The 22,528-nt window shown below is 42.1% G+C and overlaps 1 protein-coding gene and 2 long non-coding RNA genes across 5 annotated transcripts; 2 read left to right on the plus strand and 1 right to left on the minus strand.

Annotated features, from left to right (window-relative positions):
* The first annotated feature begins 10,566 nt into the window (after positions 1–10,566).
* LOC306818174 lies at positions 10,567–16,783 on the plus strand. Its single transcript, XR_013778144.1, has 3 exons — positions 10,567–10,753; positions 14,631–14,766; positions 16,645–16,783. It is a non-coding gene; the product is annotated as an uncharacterized lncRNA (long non-coding RNA).
* Positions 11,776–22,099, minus strand: nrf1 (nuclear respiratory factor 1). Of its 3 annotated transcripts, none has more exons than XM_079335549.1 (11): positions 21,987–22,099; positions 21,614–21,758; positions 20,966–21,080; positions 20,697–20,823; positions 20,420–20,560; positions 17,939–18,097; positions 17,468–17,683; positions 17,289–17,387; positions 16,637–16,794; positions 14,851–14,972; positions 11,776–12,901 (listed from the first exon to the last, which is right to left on the minus strand). In XM_079335549.1, the coding sequence occupies exons 1-11, from the start codon at positions 22,053–22,055 to the stop codon at positions 12,741–12,743; spliced, it is 1,512 nt and encodes a 503-aa protein (XP_079191675.1). In that variant the 5' UTR covers positions 22,056–22,099; the 3' UTR covers positions 11,776–12,740. The 3 variants fall into 3 exon arrangements, with proteins under 3 accessions (XP_079191675.1, XP_079191674.1, XP_079191676.1); XM_079335548.1 differs by having other exon boundaries at positions 14,839–14,972; XM_079335550.1 differs by having other exon boundaries at positions 14,839–14,972; positions 21,999–22,084.
* LOC306818173 lies at positions 16,779–22,110 on the plus strand. Its single transcript, XR_013778143.1, has 4 exons — positions 16,779–16,853; positions 20,961–21,102; positions 21,596–21,744; positions 21,973–22,110. It is a non-coding gene; the product is annotated as an uncharacterized lncRNA (long non-coding RNA).
* Positions 22,111–22,528: the final 418 nt, after the last annotated feature.

The raw sequence follows: 22,528 nt of genomic DNA on the forward strand, positions 1-22,528 counted from the left end.
GCAATGATCCCTGCATCTTTACTAATAGATGACCCACTGACAAACATGATCCACCCACCACCACAACAACACCATCACCCACAAATCAACTGCTTTAGTTTCGTGCAGAATAAGAGCGGAGTGCTGAACCATTAAAGTAACGATAAAATGTTTTTAATTATTTTCGCATATTTTCCATCCATACAAAATATGACCAGTGAGCTATCCATTTTTGTCCCTTTATTTTTCCTGCAAATGGATCCTACTGAATAATCCCCTGTTCAATAATCCTCCCTTGGAGCTAAATGTTAAAGGCTGAACTGGGAATCATAAATCTACATTTCTCATCCCAAACGATCACTCTTATCCTTTTATCTGTTATTTAATATTATTTACAATTTCAAATTTTACATTTGTATTTATTTTATTTGTGTGTTTGAAAGGCCTATTCAATTTAAATATTAAGATCTATAGGCATTCCATGTTTCTGACGAGCTTTACATAAAACGGTATCGGTTCCTTCCTGACATTTGCAACATTAATAAGACACGACTGATGTGTTTTCGCATAGCTTATATTCAATATTTCTGAGTTGCAGTAAAATAAATGATCTGCACTCAAGTATTTTTGCAACACAATATTGCATCCTGAAAAAGTGATCCCTATTGTTCTAATTTTCTTTAGGAGCAGCAGACTAAATCTTTCCACATTATTATTTTATTCAGCGCCCTATATCGTATGGCCTGTCTCGCTTCATGATAGACGGACGTGTGGCAGCGGTACAAACTCACCACGCGTCAACCTGATCCCTCCGCTAGCACCTGCTCCATCGGACTCCGGGCACGAAAGCAGCACAGAACCAAAATGAGTGTTTTAAATATTCATATACGGATACTCATCTCTGTATACACGCTAGAGATGATCTACAGTTCAAGTTACAGGTTTTCCAGGTGGAAACCACGTCAGGCTGCTTAGGAAGCTTCCAGGCTCCTCCACAAGTCACCGCGGATTGATTTCACTGTTGCTACTCAATCTGAAAAGGCTGTAACAGAACCCAGCCGCATCACCTCTAAATATTACACGAGTTTTATCCACCTAATTATCTCCCCATTTATCAGCAGCAGGTAAATGGGCTCTCCAGCCACCCGAGAGGAACATGGGTGGAACTCAGGTCCCATATATTAGGCCTCTACAATGAAGAAGGGGGCATACCTGGGGCTCAGCAGGGGACCCATGGGTGCTGTTCAACTCTCTGTAAAGGAAGGAGATAGGGAGCAAGACCCAGGTAAGCAGCTGAAGCGGGACAACAGGCCTCCACCAGGTTGTATGTGTTTTTTCTAGGGGGAGGGGTTTGAAATACTACATCGCAAAGAGCCTGAAAGGCCTCTCTGTTTTGACCAAATATCAATGATGTTGCGGAATTACAATTTCTACAGCCAAGTTATTTGTCTTTCACCGGAAATGTTATGCAATATGAACGGAGTAAACACTAGAGCAGGCTTTAAATGCAGTATTTGATAATCATTAGCCATCTGGACGTGGTCATTTGATCCTGCGGCATCTCGACCCAAGAACTGCAGCCTCAACAGCATCAGCTGACTAAAACTAATCCGAGGTTGGGGGGCTGGGAGGATGCGCCCAATATACTCTCTGATATATGCCTGGAGGTTTAATATCTAAAAATGCAGCGCTTTCAGGTTGGAGTGCACACCAATGAGCTATATAATCTTGCCGATTTTAGAGGCCTAAGTGTAAAAAATAGCCTCATACATACACCTTTTTGTCTCACAGGCTACGTTTTTACAACAAACTCTGTCTCAAACTCTTTGTCTCTTCATGGAGTTTGCAATATGGTCAACGTGTGCTGGACATCTGGGTAAAGTGTTGACCTACCAGGCCTGCAGGCCTCTCTGCTGCCTGTAAAAAAAAAAAAAGGATTAGAGATAATAAACTTACATTCTCTGTCTTTGGGAAACAAGACTAAATAAATGATACATTTAAGCAATATGTGCTCGTTTGCAAAATGCATATAGGCCTGTTACTGGAACATTTGATCTACATTTAAAAATTTTAAATATTAGACTTTATAGAAATGAATAAAAACCAACTCAACCGTAAAGTAATGTTTGTCTTAGCTGGTGTATAAAAGTATAAATCAAATCTTTTTCTAAAAAAATATATTTTTCAGTAAATCCAGTAAAAGCTTTAGTATTTTTTTATGTCAAAATTAAAATTTAAACTATAAAAATAAAGATAAAAATAAATAAAATTAGTTTATAAAAACGTTATCTGGATTAAATTTAGGAGCAGGGGGTTGGTCCAAATTATTGGTCAGGAAATCGTTTAATCCGGAGAGACAAAACCAATCCTCGTCCGCTCAGACTGCAACACTCCCCGAGTTAAAGAAGAACCACGTTTAAGGTCTGCTCGCCCCAAAAGACATTCACCTTAAAAGCCGACGAAGAGCGCGGAACCCGAGGCCGTGAGAGCAGAATGAGAGTCACACGGTCAGTTTGGATCATTTCTTTGGTGCGGTTTGAGGTGTTTCTTTTGTTTTTGGGCAAATCTCTGAACTCGCTGCCTGTCCCATGAGGAGGAAAAACTGATGGAAGCTGTTTCAGCACCACCCTACAAAAACGCCCCCTTTTAAGAACACAGGTACACCGGCTGGTACTAAAAGTACCATTAGAGGCCATGCAGTTTAAATAAGCGGGTATGGTTTTACACGGAGGCATAGTCCGAACATTTAAAATGTCGAAATAGAGCATATATTTAACAGTTAAAAGTACTGAGGGCCACGGCAACTGCTGAAATGCACACCTTTTTAGGAGCTGTGTCGTTCCAGACAAGGGTTTCACCTGTTGTTTCTAATTTGTGTGCCTGCGCCTTTAAAAAGGTGCACGGAACACCTTTTCTTCTCTCAGTGTGCAGTTTGCACGCGCAGGTAAAAGGGAGGTCGCTGGGGGAGTATGGAGAGAGACAGAGAGAGAGAGAGAGAGAGAGGGGAAAGGAAGGAAGGAGGGGATTCTGTGGGAGAGAGGGAAGAGGAGAGGAGAGGAGCGCAGGGCTGAATTTGACATTTGATACTCAGGAAGTCCAGAACGCCGCTTGGATTTCTTTTGTTTCATTGTAATTCTGCAGTCCTGCTGCGGGCAACACAGACCTGCAGCTTCTGTTGCCTCAACACCACTTTAATAGAGGAACTCTTTCAAAGATTAGAGTAGATAAAGGACAAAAACTTCTGATGGGGTTGACTCCTTCACAGTTTCTAGCTCCAGGTATGGCGCGCACAGCGATGGACTCAGAGGAAGGTACGGACTACATTCTTTTTATGGCTTTGCGTTATAGGCCTAATTATACTTTTATTTAAAGGCTTCTTTTTTATAATCAATCTAGCAAGAGAGCGTGAGGAAGGGGAAGCGTCATGGTAAATATCTTAAAAATGTTACTCCCCCAAAAAAATAAGAAAGAAAAAAATGGTTTGGAACGTTCTGAGGTCTGTTCGTTTATTTAGCGGATTTAAAAAAGCAGAAACGTGTCACTGCGACATAAGTACAAACGTAAGGCAGCATAGGACCTCTGATTACTTGATACGTTTCAATTTACCGGATTAAACACAATAGAATAATTACTGGTTTAAAAAAAAAAAGAAAATACCGTTTATATTATAGTTATTTAAATAGCCTATAGTCTATGTTATTCCTGTGAGTGTTGAAAGCTGCTGGTAGGCTGTCTCAGTTGCACCTGTTTATTTTCAGAGGCAGAAAGGTTTCAAACTACAGTCCAGGTATCGCGGCTTAAACAACCTGATCATAAGGAATAATACTTGCTTTAAAACTAAACTCAAAGACGAGAGTAGGCATATTCAGGATAGAAGGCTATTTACATTATGTCAAAAGCAACAACCAAAAGAGTTGGTGGGTCTACGTGCCATAAAATGGGAGCTTTTAATAATGAGAATGTTCACCAGTTTTAAATTTAGTTTACGAATTTTTTTTTTTAATTCTTTGATCATCAGAATTATGTTGATCACCTTCAGAGGCCTGTTGCTTTGAAAACAGGACATAGAGAAAGAGTCGAGGTTGCATGACTGATGGAGAATTTCCATCGTGCTGCGGGACTTAGTGGAGTGATAAATCCTCCTGAAATAACCGTGAAGTTGAGGACTTGTAGACTCTATTCAGACAAATGCGATTAAGTGGAGGGGCTTTTGAAGCTGCTCGGAATTAACGGTGCCAGAGACTGCAGTCCGTAGAATAAAATAGGAGGAATCGTGTTTTATATTCACATGCGGCTTCTTAACCGCGCATGTATTTGTCTGACCAGTCTACCTTTTGTGTAATCTGTTATTTTCTCATTTTTAATCTCGCAGCAATGTCCTGATTTGAATCCAGTTTTTATGTGATCGTGTGCACAGAACACGTTATGAAATGATAGTGTTTTTTTCATGAATGAAGTAAAAAAAAAAAAAAAAACTAGAACAAAATAATAATAATAGGCCAACATAAATATTGAATTTGTGCAAAACTTCTAAAAATATACATTTGAAAAGATTTATTAGTTACTTTAATGAGAAAAAAGGTTGGTTCTAGTTTATTTCGGCTAATGCAAATGGGCTTTGTATTTTGACAGCTGGCCTTGCAGACATATTTAAGCATGATGACTGTATGTATGTATGCTATCTTTTGAATAGATAGTTATTCAAACAAATAGTGTATTTGCAGAAGGTTAACAAAAAAGAGGTTATCTAGATGAACACAACAACTCAACAAATTAGAATGAACATAATCTTGCAAATTACTAAAATAAAGATGAGTTCCTGTGCAGTTGATCTTAAATGATCAATGTATCACCCACCTCACTGTAGGTGCTCTTTAATAAACAATGCAACAGAAATCTCCATTCTTAACTAATAAAGTATGGAATAATGAGGCATAATAAAACCTTTAAAAGGGACACAGGTTCTTCTTCGACTTGGCTTTTTAGTGATATTGATTTCTGCAGGAAATGGCAATGGGAGTCCTGCTCAGGGAGCCATTTGGGCATCTGAGGAATCACTTAGTACATGGTTTGATCGCTGGAATCAATGGGACATCCATGCACTGCAGAGTCCGGGGTGAGGGAGCTAATGGCTGAAGTAGGGTGGGGCGTCTGAGGACGGGTAGCCTCTGCGACTCAGGATTATCTGCAGTGGGAAGATGCTTTTGAGAACACATCCAAGGTCAGGAGATGGATCATTTGCGTGTACTTCATTTTTAGAAAGCCGTCTTTTTTAAACAAGCTGATTTGAGAAAGAAAGAAGCAGGTTTCCAATCTTTTGGAGTCTTTTTGTGTAGAAAAGGTTTTGCATGCTCATTGGAAAGCCATTTTAAATGTTTATTTATTGCGAGGGGTCACACAGGACTCTCAAGGAAGCTATTTTCTGGAATTTGTGGTTTGTGATAATCATGACAATCTAGAAATTGTTCTTCTGTTTCTTCTCACCCTTTACATATGATCGATATTTTCTTATCTAATCTGTAAAGGTCTAATTGACCATGTTAGACAAGGTGGCAACAGTGATGGGATAATACAAAAAACTAATCTGCAGGTTGATTACAAAGGTCAAGTATAGGGTGGCACCCTTTGGATAAATTAGGGGTGTTGTGGGGCAGACAGCCTGGATGAGTAGAGCTTGTTTTTAAACAAGAAACCCCCACAACTTTTTTTTTTAAACCAACCCAAATCAATATATATATATATATATATATATATACACATTTTATCTGGTTGCATCCAGAGTTTTACAGCTGCAGTCCTGCCATGTATGTGGGTGTAGAGTTGTGTAAGTGACTTATTTCGTGTTATTGTGCTGTCTTTGGCCCATGGTCCTTTCTTCGAAATCTAAAGATGGCAGTGCAGGCGATTAGCAGTGAACAGCTAGGTGAGGATGTTTACTCTCTCCTCGGATTGACTGGACTTATATTTAGATGGCAACACCTAGACACGGTATCCTTTGACCTGTTACTTAATGCGTGGATCAATCCACCGCAGTCGCACTGCAGTGTTTCTCGAGTCCTGCTGCGTCACTGCCAAACGGCGGACATTTTTAACGCTCTCTGTGCTTCTCTTCCTGTGTCCGCTTTTTTTTTTCACTCTCTCTCTCTCTCTCTCTGCAGGCTTTTGTTTCTGCTCTCCTCGTGGAGGGTCGGGGGTCTAGTTTGCATCGGGGTTTTTTTCCCTCACAGGCTGGCCGGGGTTATTAGGGTGATAATGACTCCTGTTCTGTGTATGGCACTGGTAGAATTCACTGTGAGAGCTCACTATCAGTGAATTACCATAGGGCCATAAACAGAGCAGAGAAAGAACCACTTGATGATGCCCATCCATGGCAGCTTATACTGTCTCTGGCTCTCCTGTGCTGTGCTTGTGGGCGGGGTGAGTGTGATGTAATCCCTCCGTTGTGGGTGCATGAATCTTGCTGGGTACTTCAACAAGCTCTTTCTTTCTCCGGTGTGCTTCTATAACAACAGCCGCTCCTCTTCTTTGCCCATTTTGGCACTAGCACATTTTTGCTTCTGTATATATACTTTGAGCAATCATGTGTAGTGCCAATATAGGACAAGATAGACTTCCATCGCTTTGGCATAATCCCTGAATCTGCATTTATGGTTTTTTTTTGTCTCTCAGTTAAAAAAAATCCTCCTCAAGTACTTTTCTCCATCCAGTTTCTTTCATTTAAGTCAGTCTTTCCTGAACATGCACTCAAAGTGGACCTGAATCTGGTATACATGCTGACTCTTGTCGTCTAAAAGCTGATTAAATTTTCGTCTCAAACAATGACCCATTAAGACGCTCTAAACACAACTGAGCTAACAATTTAATGAAGGGAGAAGTCGATGTGCCCCAAGTTCAAAATCAACGGCTCCTGATATGAATCTGAATCTACATCTCCGGACTCCGTGTCTGAAGAGGCCTAGCAGCTTTCTGGTGGTGTTTGGCAATGGTAGAACTCACACTGGTGAGGTAGATGGATCCGGTGGTTCTAGACTTGCCAACTACTGCCTGAGAGCACTTGCCAGCCAAACGAGAGACAATGAAGAGGAAAACGCAGGTGAAGAAACCCTCTCATGGATGTTTTAGTCCGAAAGTGAGTGAGTGGCTGACGGTGGTGAAGGGTGGGGTGAGACTGTGTTCCTCCCCTGCGCACCCCAGCCTCAAAGCTCCAGTGACACTTTGATGGAAAGACTTTATAAATATCAGCTCTGGGTCTGCAATGATTTAGTTGGATTCAGGTTTAAAACATGAACTGTTTGACCCCTTGGATTTGGAAAAAAGGAGGAGGAGGAGGGAATAAACTGAGATGTACTGTATGGAATTAAAGGGATTTTTGAGCTTTGATACAATTGAAATGTGTCTCTTGGTAATCATACAGAAAAATGTTGATCAGGAAACCCAGAAACATTACCACTCATATCCCTTATTTCAAGATTTACTTACATATAAGTGTTACAAGTTTTCATGCTGAAATAATATATTGGTGATCATGTTTCTTTGTCTATCCATCACTCTTCAGGTTTGACTCTGCTGTATGAAGGGCTCATTGGTGGTGCAGAGGTTCAGCGTGTCTGCCTTCAGCCCACCATCAGGGGGTTCCTCTCTTAGCTCAGTGGCATAATTGGCAAACTGTGCCGTATCATCTTACCCCTCTCTTTCAATGCAGCCTTTTTCTCTCCTCCCTTCCCAAACGAAAAAAAAAGGGTGGAGAGCGAGTCTTTCTCAGATGTGGGGTTTGGTTTGCTGTAACACTCCATTGACAATATGTCTTGAAAAGCTGCTACACACTGAGCTCAGTATATATCTGGGTCAGGGTCTGCTAATGTAGGTGACGGGGGGATCTGAGGATTTAAACCTCTTTATCTGCCTTTGCATAAATCCTGCTTTATAGCCTACACTTCAGCTTTAGCTAATATGATTTGTATTGTTACCAGTTTTGCCTGCAGGGCAGCTAAATTTGATCTGCATGGACGTGGACATCGAACCTGCGCAGAGGAGGCCATCTTGCTTTTGAGCCGGTCGAGCCATTAAAACAGAAAGACCGAGTAAGTGCAGAGGTTGTTGCTGAATATAATTGACACACAAGCCCAAATTATTATTCACTCATGAAGGTTGACTGTGATTGTGCCTCTTTTTATTAAATTTGCATTGTATATATCCTATGCACGTTTAAGATTACTGCTAGCTTTTATGACATTTTTATCATTTTAATTCTTCATCTGCGATTGAAATAAATGCTTTAAAAATTCAGATCCATGTGTCAGTCTCCCTCTAACGATCTTCTCTGCAGCAAAGTGCATTGTGGGATAACCCTTGTCAATGCAAGGCCTTCTCCAGATGGGCCAAGCAGCTCAGGTTACACCACATTTTTCAGTTCTCTTCTCTATCCCACAGCCCCCCTGGCCCCTTTCTCCATCTCTCTCACAAACGCACATACACACACACATACACACACAGTTTGTGGGTTGGTAGAGTAGGGCTGAGACAGTGCTTCGCCTGTGTTCTAATGCAAGCTGCAGAGCATTAGTGAAATGAGATTATCGTCGTTCTTACGCAGTGTCTGGGCTGGAGGAGGACAGAGGTGTGAGCTGAGAAGGTGAGGGTGCCATTATTAGACTATTAGACTACATTATGGGGGGGGGGGGGATGCATCACCAGCAACATGTCTGCTGATGCTAAGGCTTCTGGGAAAGCTCGTCCAGGTTTTTCAAAAAATGTTTTTGTAAATGACGGTTTTCCTTTTTTTTTTTTCTTCAAGACTCACAAGACGTACGTTTCTTAGGAATGTTGTTTCAATTTGGAGCTTACATTTATTTGTAGGAAAAGGATGCTTTTTTAAAGTTGTGACCCAGCCCTTTGCTCAGGCCGAGGGGCAGGAGATTATCTCTTGTCAGAACAAGTGGGGGCTTGGACCGCGAGCCGTTTGTACATATGTGTGCGTGCCCATGTGGAGTGCGGGGGTGTAGGGCCATGGATGCACGTATTAAGAAACGATTAGTGGAGATTAAAGCTCTGCCCTAGAGTCTGCCTGCACGACTCCAGGCAACAAGAATGACCAACCCCTCCCCTCTCACCCTGCAGTGACCCCCTGTGGAGCCGGGCACTGAAGCCCAGGCTACAGCCCTTGTCAACCTGCTGCAGGGGAATCAATAGCACTGCCTGGTGATCCTCCACCACTAAACTATATTGCCCCCCAGGACGGAGCGTAGGCATTCAAACTGCAGCCTAACTACATTGGATGGTTTTGATGAAATCAGGTTCAAAGTCAGTTAAATGGGTGTGATAATTGTACCATGTGGTATGATGCACATTGACGTACAGTAAGCTGTGTCATGCAGTGTTGCAAAAGCTTCCTCCTCTAATTAGATGTCAGTACAGATAATAGTCAAAACGTCCATTTTCTTTTAAAATATTTGTTTCAGGTTTGGAAGCTTCGAAGTGAAACTCTGTCATTTCCAAATAACATGCGGTATACTTATATGGAGCACAACATTTCTTTTTTTCTTTTTCACGGACCTCAGGAGCTCCATATTATGTGTTGAAATGTTTAAAATGGACCTAGGTTTAGATTATTTATCAAAAGTTTAAATTCAAACTTGGTAGTGGATTGAACTGAATACCACCAATAGAAACTTTGATTTGATCAAACGTTACTCTTAAAGTGGGCGGATGTTCTAGTCTATTTTTAAAACCTAATAATATATCAGAAAAAAACGCATCAAATGAAGCTGGAGGTAGCTGGGTGGAGATGACAGCATGACTATCCTTGTTAAACCTGTGCCTTTTAATTACTCTGCTTGCTTCACTTGTAAATTATGCAGTTGTTTAAGTGTAGCTGAATGGATGAGGGGTTAATGATAGAGATGGTGGAAGCTGAGATTTAGGCAGCGTAAGGTGCAGACCTTTTCCAAGAAAACATGCTAATAATGGACTTTTTAATCTCCAATGACATCTTGGTGCACATCCATGCAACATACAAAAAAAACCTTGTTTCTTTCCTACAAAACATATGACATGCCTCTAACAGTTGTTGTCCCTTTTTATAAGCATACATGAAGAAGACCAAAGCAAGAAGGAAAACAATATATCTTCATCATCTGAATGCAACGTGGTTCAGCTTTAATCTGGAGGGAGAGCAGGATATTCACTGACGCCTGCTAGATTAAGGCATGACCGCTTCTCTCTCTGTTCTACTCTGCAACAGAAGGGACCAGATAGCAAATCCCAGGCTTTAAAGCAGAGGAGGTTCAGGCAGCTTATGATGTAATCATGGCCCTGTCTGTCACGGCAGGGAAGGTGGGGGGTGCTTTTGATTTGTGTGGTTATTCGTTTTGTGATGACTATAGAATATAATCAAGAGAAAAGGGTAATGATGCAGTTGCGTTGTCAGTGTTGAAATCATACAATGTAAAATGTGTTTTTTCCCCCCCTCCATGATAAGGGTGAGAAAGGGTAATTAAATTGAAAACATGTCTGTAACTGCCTTTCCTGGCTAGTTTTGTTTTTCCAAGTTTGTCTTATTTAGTTTGCTTCTGCCGTCACTGAGGCGGAACTAATTATCTCCTTGATTGTTCCATACCTACCTGTTTAACTGACGCACCTTGCCAAAAAGTGCCAAAACAGAAGACGAAAAGCGGAAAAAGTTAAGCAAGGATAACACACAATGAGAAGAAATTTAAAGAGAATAAGGAAGAACGATTTCCGATTAGCCCCGACTAAATAACAAGCAGCCGACGAGGTATGTACGTGAATGTTATTGCTTGTGTTTATGACGTATTCTAATTAGCCACGTGACTATGTATACAGGACTAAATAAACCTCGTCTCTTAATATAGAGCTCGTGACTCGTGTTGTTATCTGTGGGAGCTACAGTGTCCACACAGACAATTCCAGGTCAAATCCTAAACCATGCTGGGCCTGTCCCAAATGAAGATGTGTACTTTACAAATGTAATTAATCTTTGAGCAACACTTAAGGCCCACTGCGGAAACACTTAATGATTCTTGATGAATTAGTGTTTTGTTTTTTTTTTAAAAAGAAAAAGAAAAGAAAAGCGGAATGTATTTTGTGTTGTTATAAAATCCCACTGACATTTAGAGAACAGCAAAGAGAAGAGGTGCCACTCTGTCCACAGGGGGCGCCAAATTCAACAAACTAAAAGTCCCTCATTCTGTAGGACCTAAACCAGGGGTCTCCAACAAGGCCCTCAATAAGTAGCTCGCCAAGCAAATCCAATGTATATTAAAAAAAAAAAAAAAAAAAAAATATTTTATATCAGCAACTCTAGATCTTTCTAACCAGATTTCAATGCCCTGGTCGACAGCGTGCAGTGTCAGAAATGTCATTAAGGTAAGCATATAGTAATATTAAAATGTGCGAATATACACTGTAAAAAAAATTAAAATGAAATACACAAGGGGAGTAGAAGTAGCTCACGACCTGTCTTATTTTTTGAAAGTAGCTCTCAACCTAAAAATGGTTGGAGACCCTTGACTTAAACAATTGAACAAAAATAAATTTAAAAAGAGATCCATTTAAAAGGTGGTTTCTTAATGTCCATGTAAGCAAAGGTTTTTGTCTTTTAACCAGCTCAGGCGCTACCTTATCTTCCTGAGGTAATAGGCTTTATTTTACAGCCCTTATTTGATAAGTAATCACATTTTAAAAACATTACATATTTAATAATATATGTTTCAAAATGTCAAATATGAACAGTTGCACTTTTGGTGCATTACTCTGAGACTCAAAACAGACACAGAATGAAAGATCAAGAGCAGCCGTTTTATTGGACCTTTAAATACTGGTGAGTTGAACCAAAATGTTACAGCTGCATGAAACATCATCGATTCTATACAAGCGGTGTTTCGTTGCAATATTCAAAGAAATGCTTTTCTGATGTTCGCATCACAAAAACTGCGCTCGTGTCCAAGTATGACTTCCTGCGATATACAAAGTGAAGTTGACCACCAAGAGGTCCTGGGTGATGTCGAAGGAGTTTAAATGTCGAAAAATAACGCAGTAAGGGGTGCTCCTTACCGTGCACTGTAAATCATTTGTTTTGTTAGACAAAATGGCTGCTTCAGGAAGACAGTGTAGCAGTCCAGCAGTAAAAAACACCTAAATGTATATCCTGAGTCTTGGCATGAGCGTGGACTACAGAAAAACAGCACAGGGAAAAGCACACATCATGAGGGATTTCAACGTCTTATTTCCAAATACCAACAAGAGTTAAAGGTGAGTCCATTAAGAGCAATAATGAAGACAACCGAGAGGAGAGATTTCTGACTGTGGCACTGAATTGTAAATACGTCCTAAAAACAAAAGAGTCAAGCACAGAGACGGTCATGGAAACGGACAATAGTGACAGTAACACACTGTGGGTGAATCAGCGGTGGCTTTCCTCCTGGGCTTTTTGGTTCATCTTTGTTTGAAGTTTAATTGAAAAGAAATAAATACTTAATTCTCAACATCACAGTACAGAGCTAAAAAAAACCAACAAAAATATGGCGCTAATTGGGAGAAAAATTACACAAAAAAAAAAACACAACACACTTTTTTACATAGTAAACACAACGCAACGATGCCTCACTTTACTTCCCCTGCAGATGTACATTTAAAAATATATCTGACATTGTACACAGCATGGTTTCTTGGAAAACAGTAGGATAAACATAATTTCCACGGTGGCCTCTCAGTGCCTCCTACTTCTTCCAGGGTCACTAATGTCATTGCTCCAGGGTAACAACCTCTACCGCCTGGCCATCCAGTGTGACAGTGTTATCTATGCGTGTGGCAACAGGTGCCATGGCAACCTGGACAGGCCTGTTACCCTGGGCGAGGCTGGTAACGACTGTCTGGTACATGCTTACTGGAATCTGGACGAGACCTGAGGAGAGGACGCAGAGATTGTTTGGATTTAGACACACTACACAAGCCGTTATTATATGCAATCTTTTTTTCTTAATCCACGATCGTACGTTTTATCTAAAGAGGGAATCTCGCCATTAGATTTCATGCCATGGGCCGGATTCAAGTCAAGTGTAGTTGTCTGTGACAGGAGGCGGCCATGTTACAGAGATGGCATTTCCAAACAATGCTTCGATTGAACTTTCCCAGCCCGCTTCCCCCCTTGCCCAGCTGTGTGCGTGTGTTTCTGCCTGTAGGGATTATCGCTGCAGTCACGTGGGCCTCTGCCCCACCCTACAAGCTGTCACAGTGTCACAGGCAGGCAAGAAGGTCAGCATAGGGGACAGCAGAGGCTCATACTCATACCTGCTGCCATTACTGGGAGCTGAGACACTAAACATGAAATGCACAGGATACACACTACCCATGAATCCTTTGAAATAATAAAAGAGGTGAAATGGCTAAAATACAATCTGGGGTAGAACTTATTATATCTTAGATTAAAAAAAAGGAAAACTACAGAAACTCCTAAGAGGCTCCTGAAAATAAGAACAGCCCCTTTTTACGAGGTTAGCCTGTAATTGTAGGTCCTATAATGTGGCCCTTTTTAAGCCCACTCGCCAGTGATTTGTGACAGGGTTAAGTTTCGCCGATGCAGGTAATTGTGCTGTTAGTGATTATGTTGGAGGGCTCAGGGAGCAGGGCACTGGACTGGCATGGTGACTTCCAGACACGGCACAGTCACCGAGTGAAGTGCCTCCCTCGTTTCTTACTTAAATCATAAGGACCGTGTCTGGCGTGGCTGTATTTGGTGTGTGTGTGTAGTAGGGTTTTCACGTGTGTGTGTGTGTGTGTGTGTTTCTGTGTGCCTTTGTCCATGAAGGGTCACTACACAAGCCAATCAGCGGCGTCTGGACCAGTGCACTTCAAACGCTGCTCTCCACTCGGGTGTAGCACTACACTGATTAGCTAAGGTCAATAGTCGGGAGAAGGACTGGCTTTGGCAGCATTAGTTGTTGAAGTGAGCGGCTGCAGCCAAACGAGTCCTCATGGTTTAGAAAGCAAATTGCCAAACAACAATCTGACTGCAGATGTAAGATTGAAAGGACAAATATGCACAAGCATACTGAGCAGTTTTTTGCCTTTTTGACCAATGTGTTATCACATGCATTCTGTCATAGACAATGCCAAGACTCATATTTAATAGCACTTTATCTATATGTAATAGGCCATATTTAGAAATCCACATCAGATAATGAATGTGTACATCTTTGACAAGTGGCAGCCTTACGTTTACAGCAACAGGATATTGACTGAGTTGATGCCAAAAATGGTTGTTAACGCTAAGCAACGAGGATGCAAGGATGTGATTACAATCCCAGCAGACACACACTGCCACAGCAGTGCATGCAGTATGCATGTAGGGAGGTCGACGCTGCAGCCAACGTATCATTAAAAGCAGGGAGTGTGCGAGAAGATACACACACACACACACGCACACGCCATCTGTCACATCAGCACGGAGTAGATTAGAGTGTAGGAGCTCAGAGGTCTCACCGCAGTGCTACTGCAAGGAAGCTCATGCTTAGTAAGACTAATTAGAAATGCCACTGGCTGGGGAACACACACAAGTGGCAATTAGTCAAGATGTGAGGCCAAAGTTTCTTTACAAAACGCATCAAGTTTTCCATTCTTGTATTTCCGTTTAGATGATGACCAAATCACCCAGGATCTCCCACTACCTAGATTGAGTTCTAGTTGGCAGATGCATTGTGGGCATCGAAGGACACAGAAACTTGACCCAACAGAATGAGGAACCCTAGAAGTGCGCTGCTCGGAAGAAATGTAAGTTACAACATATTACTGCAGAATTATTTGTATTTTTGTATTTTTTTGAGTATTGAAAACTATAAGCACCTGTGTATGTACCTGTGGCATCTTGAACCCCTGCAAGTGCCCCGACAGCAGCTGCAGCGTCAGCCAGCACAATCTGCCCCCCACCTTGTAGAGTGGCCTCCGCCAACGTTGCCACGGCATGGGCAGCTGCCTCGCTGCAACATAAACGAACACACACGGAAGACGGAGAGTGAAAATCATTAGAATGCAAATTTTAAGAAAGATGTCTACAAGCATATGAGGTATAACTTCCCGACAGAATCACTGGCACAATGCAGAAAGTGCAGAAACACACACACACACACACACACACAAACATGGTCTTCCCACAAAGGACAGGCTTATTAGCGAGATGCGGGTGAAGATGTAGGAGTGTATGAGCCCTAAGAGGCTTTTCTTGTCTGGACTTATGGAGAATCTGTCACATCTCCCTAAAGGCCAGGTGCTGCGGGTCTAACAAAGCAGTTTTATTAACTAGATCCATCCAGTGGAATTACTACGAGCCTATTACCACACCAGCTTCGTTACGAACAAATGGAAGTGTTCACAGCTTGCTTGATAATCTCATGTGAGACTGAATTATGGAGGACAGGAGGGCTGGGCCATATGGACAAAACAAAAATCTATCTTGATATTTGTCAGCTAAACGTTGATAAACTATATTCATCTTGATTATTTACTTTGCATCTTAACAAGACAAAACATTGCCACGCCCCGGAGGACACATAAGGAAGAAGAGGAGGACAAGAGGGGGCTGACAATGTACAGAGTTAGACTGCATGAGTAATGTCCCTGTATGACACCCTATGTTAAATAGTTAAATTATGGAGTTAAAGTCCAGGAACATCAATATAAAGTGATTATTTGTTGATAAGGGCTGATTTAAAAAAACAAAAACATTATAATATTTTGGTAAAAATGTAAAAACGGTAGTGACGACAGGGAGAGAAAGAGGCTCCTGAGGTAGTAAGTGGAGACAAAATGTTCCACAGCCTGTGGAGCTGAGAGCCCAGGTAAACAGGAGGAGGAGGAGGAGGGGAGAGGAAGGAGGACTCAGGTGGGTGCAGGTAACAAGGCCCTGTGGGACATACCCATACACTTCTGAAATGATTACCTTGACACCACTGCAGTGACAAAACAACCGACATGTCAGTAACTCAGCAATAACTGCAGGAAGATTTCAGAACCTGTTCGTCCTCTTTGTGTCGATCATGAACGTGAACGCTTTACCAGACACTTGTTCTTTAATGGGGCGCAGTTGTCGATTCAAATGGAATAACAGTTACAGAATAATAAGAGAAAAATTCACTGAGTTCACTGAAAGGAATATGAAAGTCGAAAGCAATAGTCACAGAATGTGCAGACGTTCAATTGTTTCCTCAGCTATTTAATATTATATTGCCTTTTTTGCAGCAGCATTTGAGCGGGCCCATCTTCTTTACTCAACACATGGCAAAACAACCAATTTCATAGTGATGCCCCTTGAATACAGGCTAATTATTTTCATGCTGAACAAGGCGGATGATTGGAGCTTTACTCATTTCAAGGGGACACTGATCACCTGCTCTGACAGTTGCCCCTCTCTCAGCCGGAGCTGCTGAGTAATTATGGACTGTTCTAGTTAAAGCCCTAAACCAAAATCTAAATAAATATTAAAATCCCTATTGACAAAACAGTAAGTGGAATTCTGCGGTCTTACAGTACACCATAATGTTGTCATTATTATGATATTATTATTAAAATGAGATTTACTTTTTACTTTGAAGCCGTGATCTCCAAAGACTTTAAAACATTATGTGTCTACTTCTGTCGCTCTCACCCGTTCAGAGCCATTGTGACGGTGGCTCCCTGCTGCATCTCCTGACTGGCAGCGACGGCGGCTTCGGCCAGAGAAGCGACAGCCTGCGTGGCCTCGGAGGCCTGAGTGGTTTGGATTGTCATCTCGCCTCCTTGGAGGGTGGCCCAGTTCTGCTCCACCTTACGCAGAAACGACACAATTCCATGAATCGGATGAAGATCAGCAGTGGTGTAACAAAGTAAGTAGCTTGTTGTTTTTCAGTTTGAGGGATCCTAACAAGGTTTTCTGAAGCAATTCAAGTGAAACGGAATTTCCAGAGTATCTCACTGTTGTGCCAGGATAGAAACATGATAGAATCATTCACAAGGTGGAAGGCAGGTGATAATGTAGGGATGAAAATCTTTTTCTTTTTTTTCTTTTTTCTAGTTTAGGAATGATAAAAAAATTAAACTGATTAATACCCAGATAGGGCTTTATTGAAATATTTATTGACAGATAATTACAAAATAATTTAGATTTTACACAGGAATGCGGGATTAAAACTGGGAAATTGCATTTTTTAATTTCACTTTTAAAAACAGTTGCAGAGCTGGTTGACCTCTTAAACTGTGATTTTTTTTTTTCTTCATATTTTATTGTATAAAAAGGGATTTGAGGTGTGTAAGTGTGTTACCTCTCCATCAGTCACAGTCGAGTAGTTGACCTGTGCAACCGTAACACCAGGCAGCTCGGACGCATCAGCCAAGGTGGCGACCGTGTGTCCTGTACCAACCTGAAAGAAAGAGCATTGAACCGCAGAATGAATGGTGAAGCACAAAGACTGAGAAGGTCAGTACAGCTTCCACAACTTACCTGGATGAGCGAGACGGTGCCGTCAGGGTTGTTGACTGTCTGTACAACGGTCTGTGAGGGCACGAGGTGGGCGATGCTCTGCGCAGTGGTCAGGTGGTGATGGGTGGCCGTTACAGTGGTTATCTGTTGGTCTTCAAAAGCGTACAACAAATCCTCCCGGCCGTGCTGCTTGTAGCAGTTCTTAACAATGGTGCGCAACGCCTGCGTCCAAGACACCTAAGGGGAACGAAATACAAGTTTACATGGAGAATAATCCTAAAAATAGATTTCAGGATTACTGATAGAAAAGATAACAGCTCAGCGTCAGCAAAGACTGAGGAGGATTGTTTATTCAGAGACAATTTATGGCTCTAACAGGAAAGGATTAAACTGCATTGCCTCGCTTGCATGCTGATTAAAAGGAGAACAATGTTTCAAAGTTTACTGTAGGTGTTTTTGGACGCGACATCGATCCAGCAGTATTTTTCTCACCCTCTGTTTCTGCTCCTCTGTGCGGACGTCACTGCGCACGTTGGCCCACGGGATGTCTTCAGGCCACCACACCGGCTTGCAGCTCTCTTTACCCCAGCCAGGTTTCCCTCGGCCCGTGGAGTACTTCAACATCTCCGGGATGAACGCTCTCAGCTGGGCCTGGAGCAAAAGTAGACGGAGGAGAGACACACATTTATTCAACACAACTTTGAAGGGGAAAGGCTGAATTGTCCAACACAGTAACACATCGTCCTTGAACAAGCGCTTGGGGGGGGGGGGGGGGGGGGGGGGGGGTCATATACCTGCGAATAGAAATAGTCTTTCTAAAAGGGGAACAATATTATCATGTTTATTAACAGACCAATCTAAAATTGGGAACATCTGAGGTGATCTTAAATCGTTTCAGCTCTCCTCTCTGAGGCTCCTGCACACTCAGCATTGTCAATATTAAAAGGAAAATCAATGGCCAAAAACAAACCTCATGATGTGTGCCACTTTGCCAACACAAGTTATTATTATTCAATGATTTTGGGAAGATCAGATCATGAAGTGCGTTTACCCTTTGAGTGTCGCATTAACAAACAAGGAGCTTCTTTGTCTTAATGTCAAGAGTCCATCACAGGAATAACATGTTCTTAATAATGCAAATGTGAGGCTTCTTATTTTCAAAAATCAATCAATACGTACAGAGCTACTCATCCTTTTTTTTTTTTTAAAGCTAAATTTTCTTTTCTTCCATGCACACGGCGATTTTGATTCCATCAATACGTATTCTAAAGGGAAACTTGTCGGCTGTTGATGCTGCAAAAGCGTACGTTCTTCATGTGTGCCATTGAGCTGCACACACATATCCCCCTGACCGTTACATCAACACTCCCAGAACCTGCACACACACTCACTAACAGGCCGGGGTGGGGTTTAGCGCCCATGTCCTTAGTGTCCTGGTAATATGAAAGCATCCGAGGGATTATATTGCACAGTGAGGCACTGCAGCGTCTGCCTGCCTTGACATCACGGTCTAAATTTGGTTCTGGGAGAAATAAATCCCTTCCTCCTCCCCTTTTAGACCCCTGTTTCGGACTCACAATCACACATCACCTCTACGCTGAGTTCTTTAGTGCCAAGAGATATGACCTAATGGATTCCAGATAGGAAAACAGTTCTTCATCGCACAGCTTTGGGGAACAGTGAATGCATCTGGTGGATCCAGTAAAGGGGCTTCACCTCAGCCAACATTTGGCACTTTGACAGAACAATCTGGATTAGCCCCAGAAAAAGGACGTAGCAGCAGCAGCAGCAAAAAAAAAAAAAGATGCTAGCATTTCCACCTGTGGCTGGTCCATGCGTGGGTGTATGTGGATGCATGTTTGCTTGGCCAGATGGCCTAATTACAGTGGCTACTGATTTAAGTGGCATGTTGTCCTCGAACCCACCACCCAGCCCCCCAAACCTAATCCTCCAAGCAATGGTCCAATCAGTATTTAGGAAGGAGGCTATGTTGCCGGGTCCCTAGCCTTTACAAAGCTGGGGGGTAATTATGGGCTCAGGCTAGACCCGGGATCACCTGCTGCAGGTGCTCCATAAATCTGATTGGCCAATCCTTTACCTGCGTCACTAAAACTCACTTGGGATTTCTCTGTACCTGCGCCATACCCCACTGCAGATGTCTGCGTAGGAGACCTAAGGCCTTCCTGGTACGGATCAGACACACAAAGGTAGAATTAGCTCACTTTCATCACAGTTGTATGTACTTGTGATTTCCGAGGATGATCAACATTTCTAAGCAGGACAGGGCATTATGATGTCACTAATTGACCTTAGAAAAAAAAAAGAAAAAAACTCCAACCCCCCACCTGGCTTGGCCAAGCTAAGTGAGGCAACAGGTTTCTCTTAATCATCTCGTCCTACAACTTCCAGAAAAACAAGCACAGACTAACACCGAACCTACGAGGACACATCTGGCACTGGGATTGGCTACGGTACTCCAAGGGTTTTAGGGCTGTCTCTGAGGGCCGCTAACATGCTGGCTAGTCTGATGATGATCCAGAGAATGCGTCAGCAGCACTGGGAGGGCAGAGTAAACAAGCCGGGCTCCCTGGGGTGAAGAGAGAGAGGTTGGCAGCGGTGCTAAGGTTGCAGTGAAAGACCTTCTGAGTGCAGTAATATCCTCTCTCTGTTCACTGTTAGCCTGACTTCAGATGAAGACACTACGTATACATGCTGAACACACTCTTTTCCATGACAATGTGTGCATGTATTTTTGAAATAATTCTGGTTAAATTGACGGAACTCTGGCTTATTGACTGATGTCAAAATGAAATTGTGTGTTTGACCTTGATAAAGCTAGCTAAGCTCCTGCTTACAACATAAAACACATTAGGTAAAAATTGCCAGCTGGCGCCCTCTGCTGGAAGTCTTGGTTGCTATAAATACATAGGCGATGGACAGTAATTGATAAGCAGAAAGAGAAGTGAGCCTGACCTGGGTCATTTTGTCCACAGACACAGGGATGCCATCAATGGTGAGAGGGGGCAGCTCAGAGGCCAGCTCTCCACCTGCAGGGGCGTGTTCAGCAAGAGCGTTCTCCAGGTCCTCCAGCATCATGCCCTTATACTTTCTCACCTGCAGTGTACAATTCCAGATATGTGCATGAAGGTCTGACAGCTTAGCCTGATCATAATGGAATTTTGCAGTAACTAAGGGACCTCAGGGAGGTTTCATTGTGCAGCAGAGAATGTGTCCTGCCTGTAACACTCACCACGTTCTCCAGGGGAGCAGCACCAAACACCTTGAATACAGGGTTGGGTTTGCAGGGGGAAATACACAGCACGATGGCCTGTTGGCCCACTCTGGTAGTGTACTCATCCAGGGTTGCCCGTAGTTTCCTGTTAACACAAAATTATTTTCCTTAATGTAGGGAAAAGAAATCTGCTCATTTGAGATTACGCAAGAATCTGATTTTTTTAGTCATCGTTACTGTTGAGTAAAAAAAGTAAAATACTACCAATTGGGTTTTTTTCAGCTCACCTGAGCAGACGAGTCTGCTGCCTCTTGCGGATTGAAGGGTTGGATTCAAAGATATGAGGTCTCTTTCTTTTCTTACCGGTTGCCACAGCAGCAGCAGCTGCCATGCCTACAGGCCCTGAGAGACGAAGAGGAGGACGGTAAGTAAAAAGAACATGTTAATAATTAAACTGTGCAACATATCTAAAACTCTCATGACACGTTCTTTTCTTTCAAGTCTGGGATTATCATCAATGTAGAGTCTTAATTGTTGGTATTGTAAAATCTTTCATTCTTAACCCAGTTCATGAAAGGATACAGGTGAAGTTAAATCACTGGCAACATTTGGTTTCTAAGTTAATAAGAAATTCTGTAAAGTATCTTTGAGTGTTTTAGAAAAGTATTACATGTTTTTTTTTGTTTTTTAAATAAAACAGGAGTAGGCTAGAAGGAAGTATCTGACAGGAGGCAGATTATTATTCCTCCATTAAATATCCACTAGCACCACCTGCTGTCCATTTGAAAACACACCATTGACCACGAAGATGCTGATTTGTATCTGATGTAGAATTTTGGAGGCTCATGTTTAACTGCTTAGAAACACCTTCAGAAGGTGCTGACTGTTTTCAAAAGCTTAACACAGATGTTTCCTAGGGCAGAGTGTTGAGGTACCTGCAGCCGCCAAGTGTGCTGTGATCTCATCAGTGCCGGCCGAGTTGAGGATATCGGTGTCATCATAGGGATCATCGTCTGGTGAGGACGTCGAATCTTCCTCAGCGCTCATCATGGATGCTTCAGTAAAGGTAGTGACATGTACCTATACACAGGAAGGAAGTACAAAAAATCAGGTTACATTTTTGAAGCAGCACCCTTGTAACTGATGGGTATCTTAGAATTGTGTTACTGCATCTATTCTGGTTTACTGATCTAACTAGCTGGTAAAGTGCAACTAGCTAAATAACATGTTTTGCTAAGAAGCAAGACAAGCTTATCATTCTTAATTTCCACTGTTTGATGTTCATGTTTGTTAGTGCACCAATGGGACCTGTTGACTGACAGCGCTGGCCTCGATCGTTGTCATGTGTTCCGTCTGGTGAACGACGTGTTCGTCCATGATTCGCCCGCCTGGTCCGCACAGCTGGATCTTCGGTATCCACTGAGGAGATAACTGAGGAGAAAGAGGGAAAGGAAAACGTGTTTTACTCTGAAAGAGCACAAAACTGATTTTGAGAAATTCCTGCTATATTAACTATTGATATGTAGCTTTGCTTAGTAGCATCGTATTGCATTAAAGAATGACGCAGTGTGTACTACCAGCTGTTCTAAATATATATAATATAATATAATTTTATTAGTCCTAAACCAAGATTTGCTCGGAATTATATGCCAGCACAACTTCATCATGCTGATCACTAATAAAGGCTAGATGTGTAAAAAAAAGAAAAAAAGAAACCTCATTCATCATTACAGGATCAAGCAACACAAATGTATTTATAAGGGGGAAAAATGCCTGCTGTGTTTATGGTACACACAATGTGTGTATTCATTCTCTATTCTTAGTGCGCCATACATCTATGTACATGTTAC

The sequence above is a fragment of the Symphodus melops genome (assembly GCF_947650265.1).
Source record: "Symphodus melops genome assembly, chromosome: 22".
Lineage (NCBI taxonomy): Eukaryota > Metazoa > Chordata > Actinopteri > Labriformes > Labridae > Symphodus > Symphodus melops.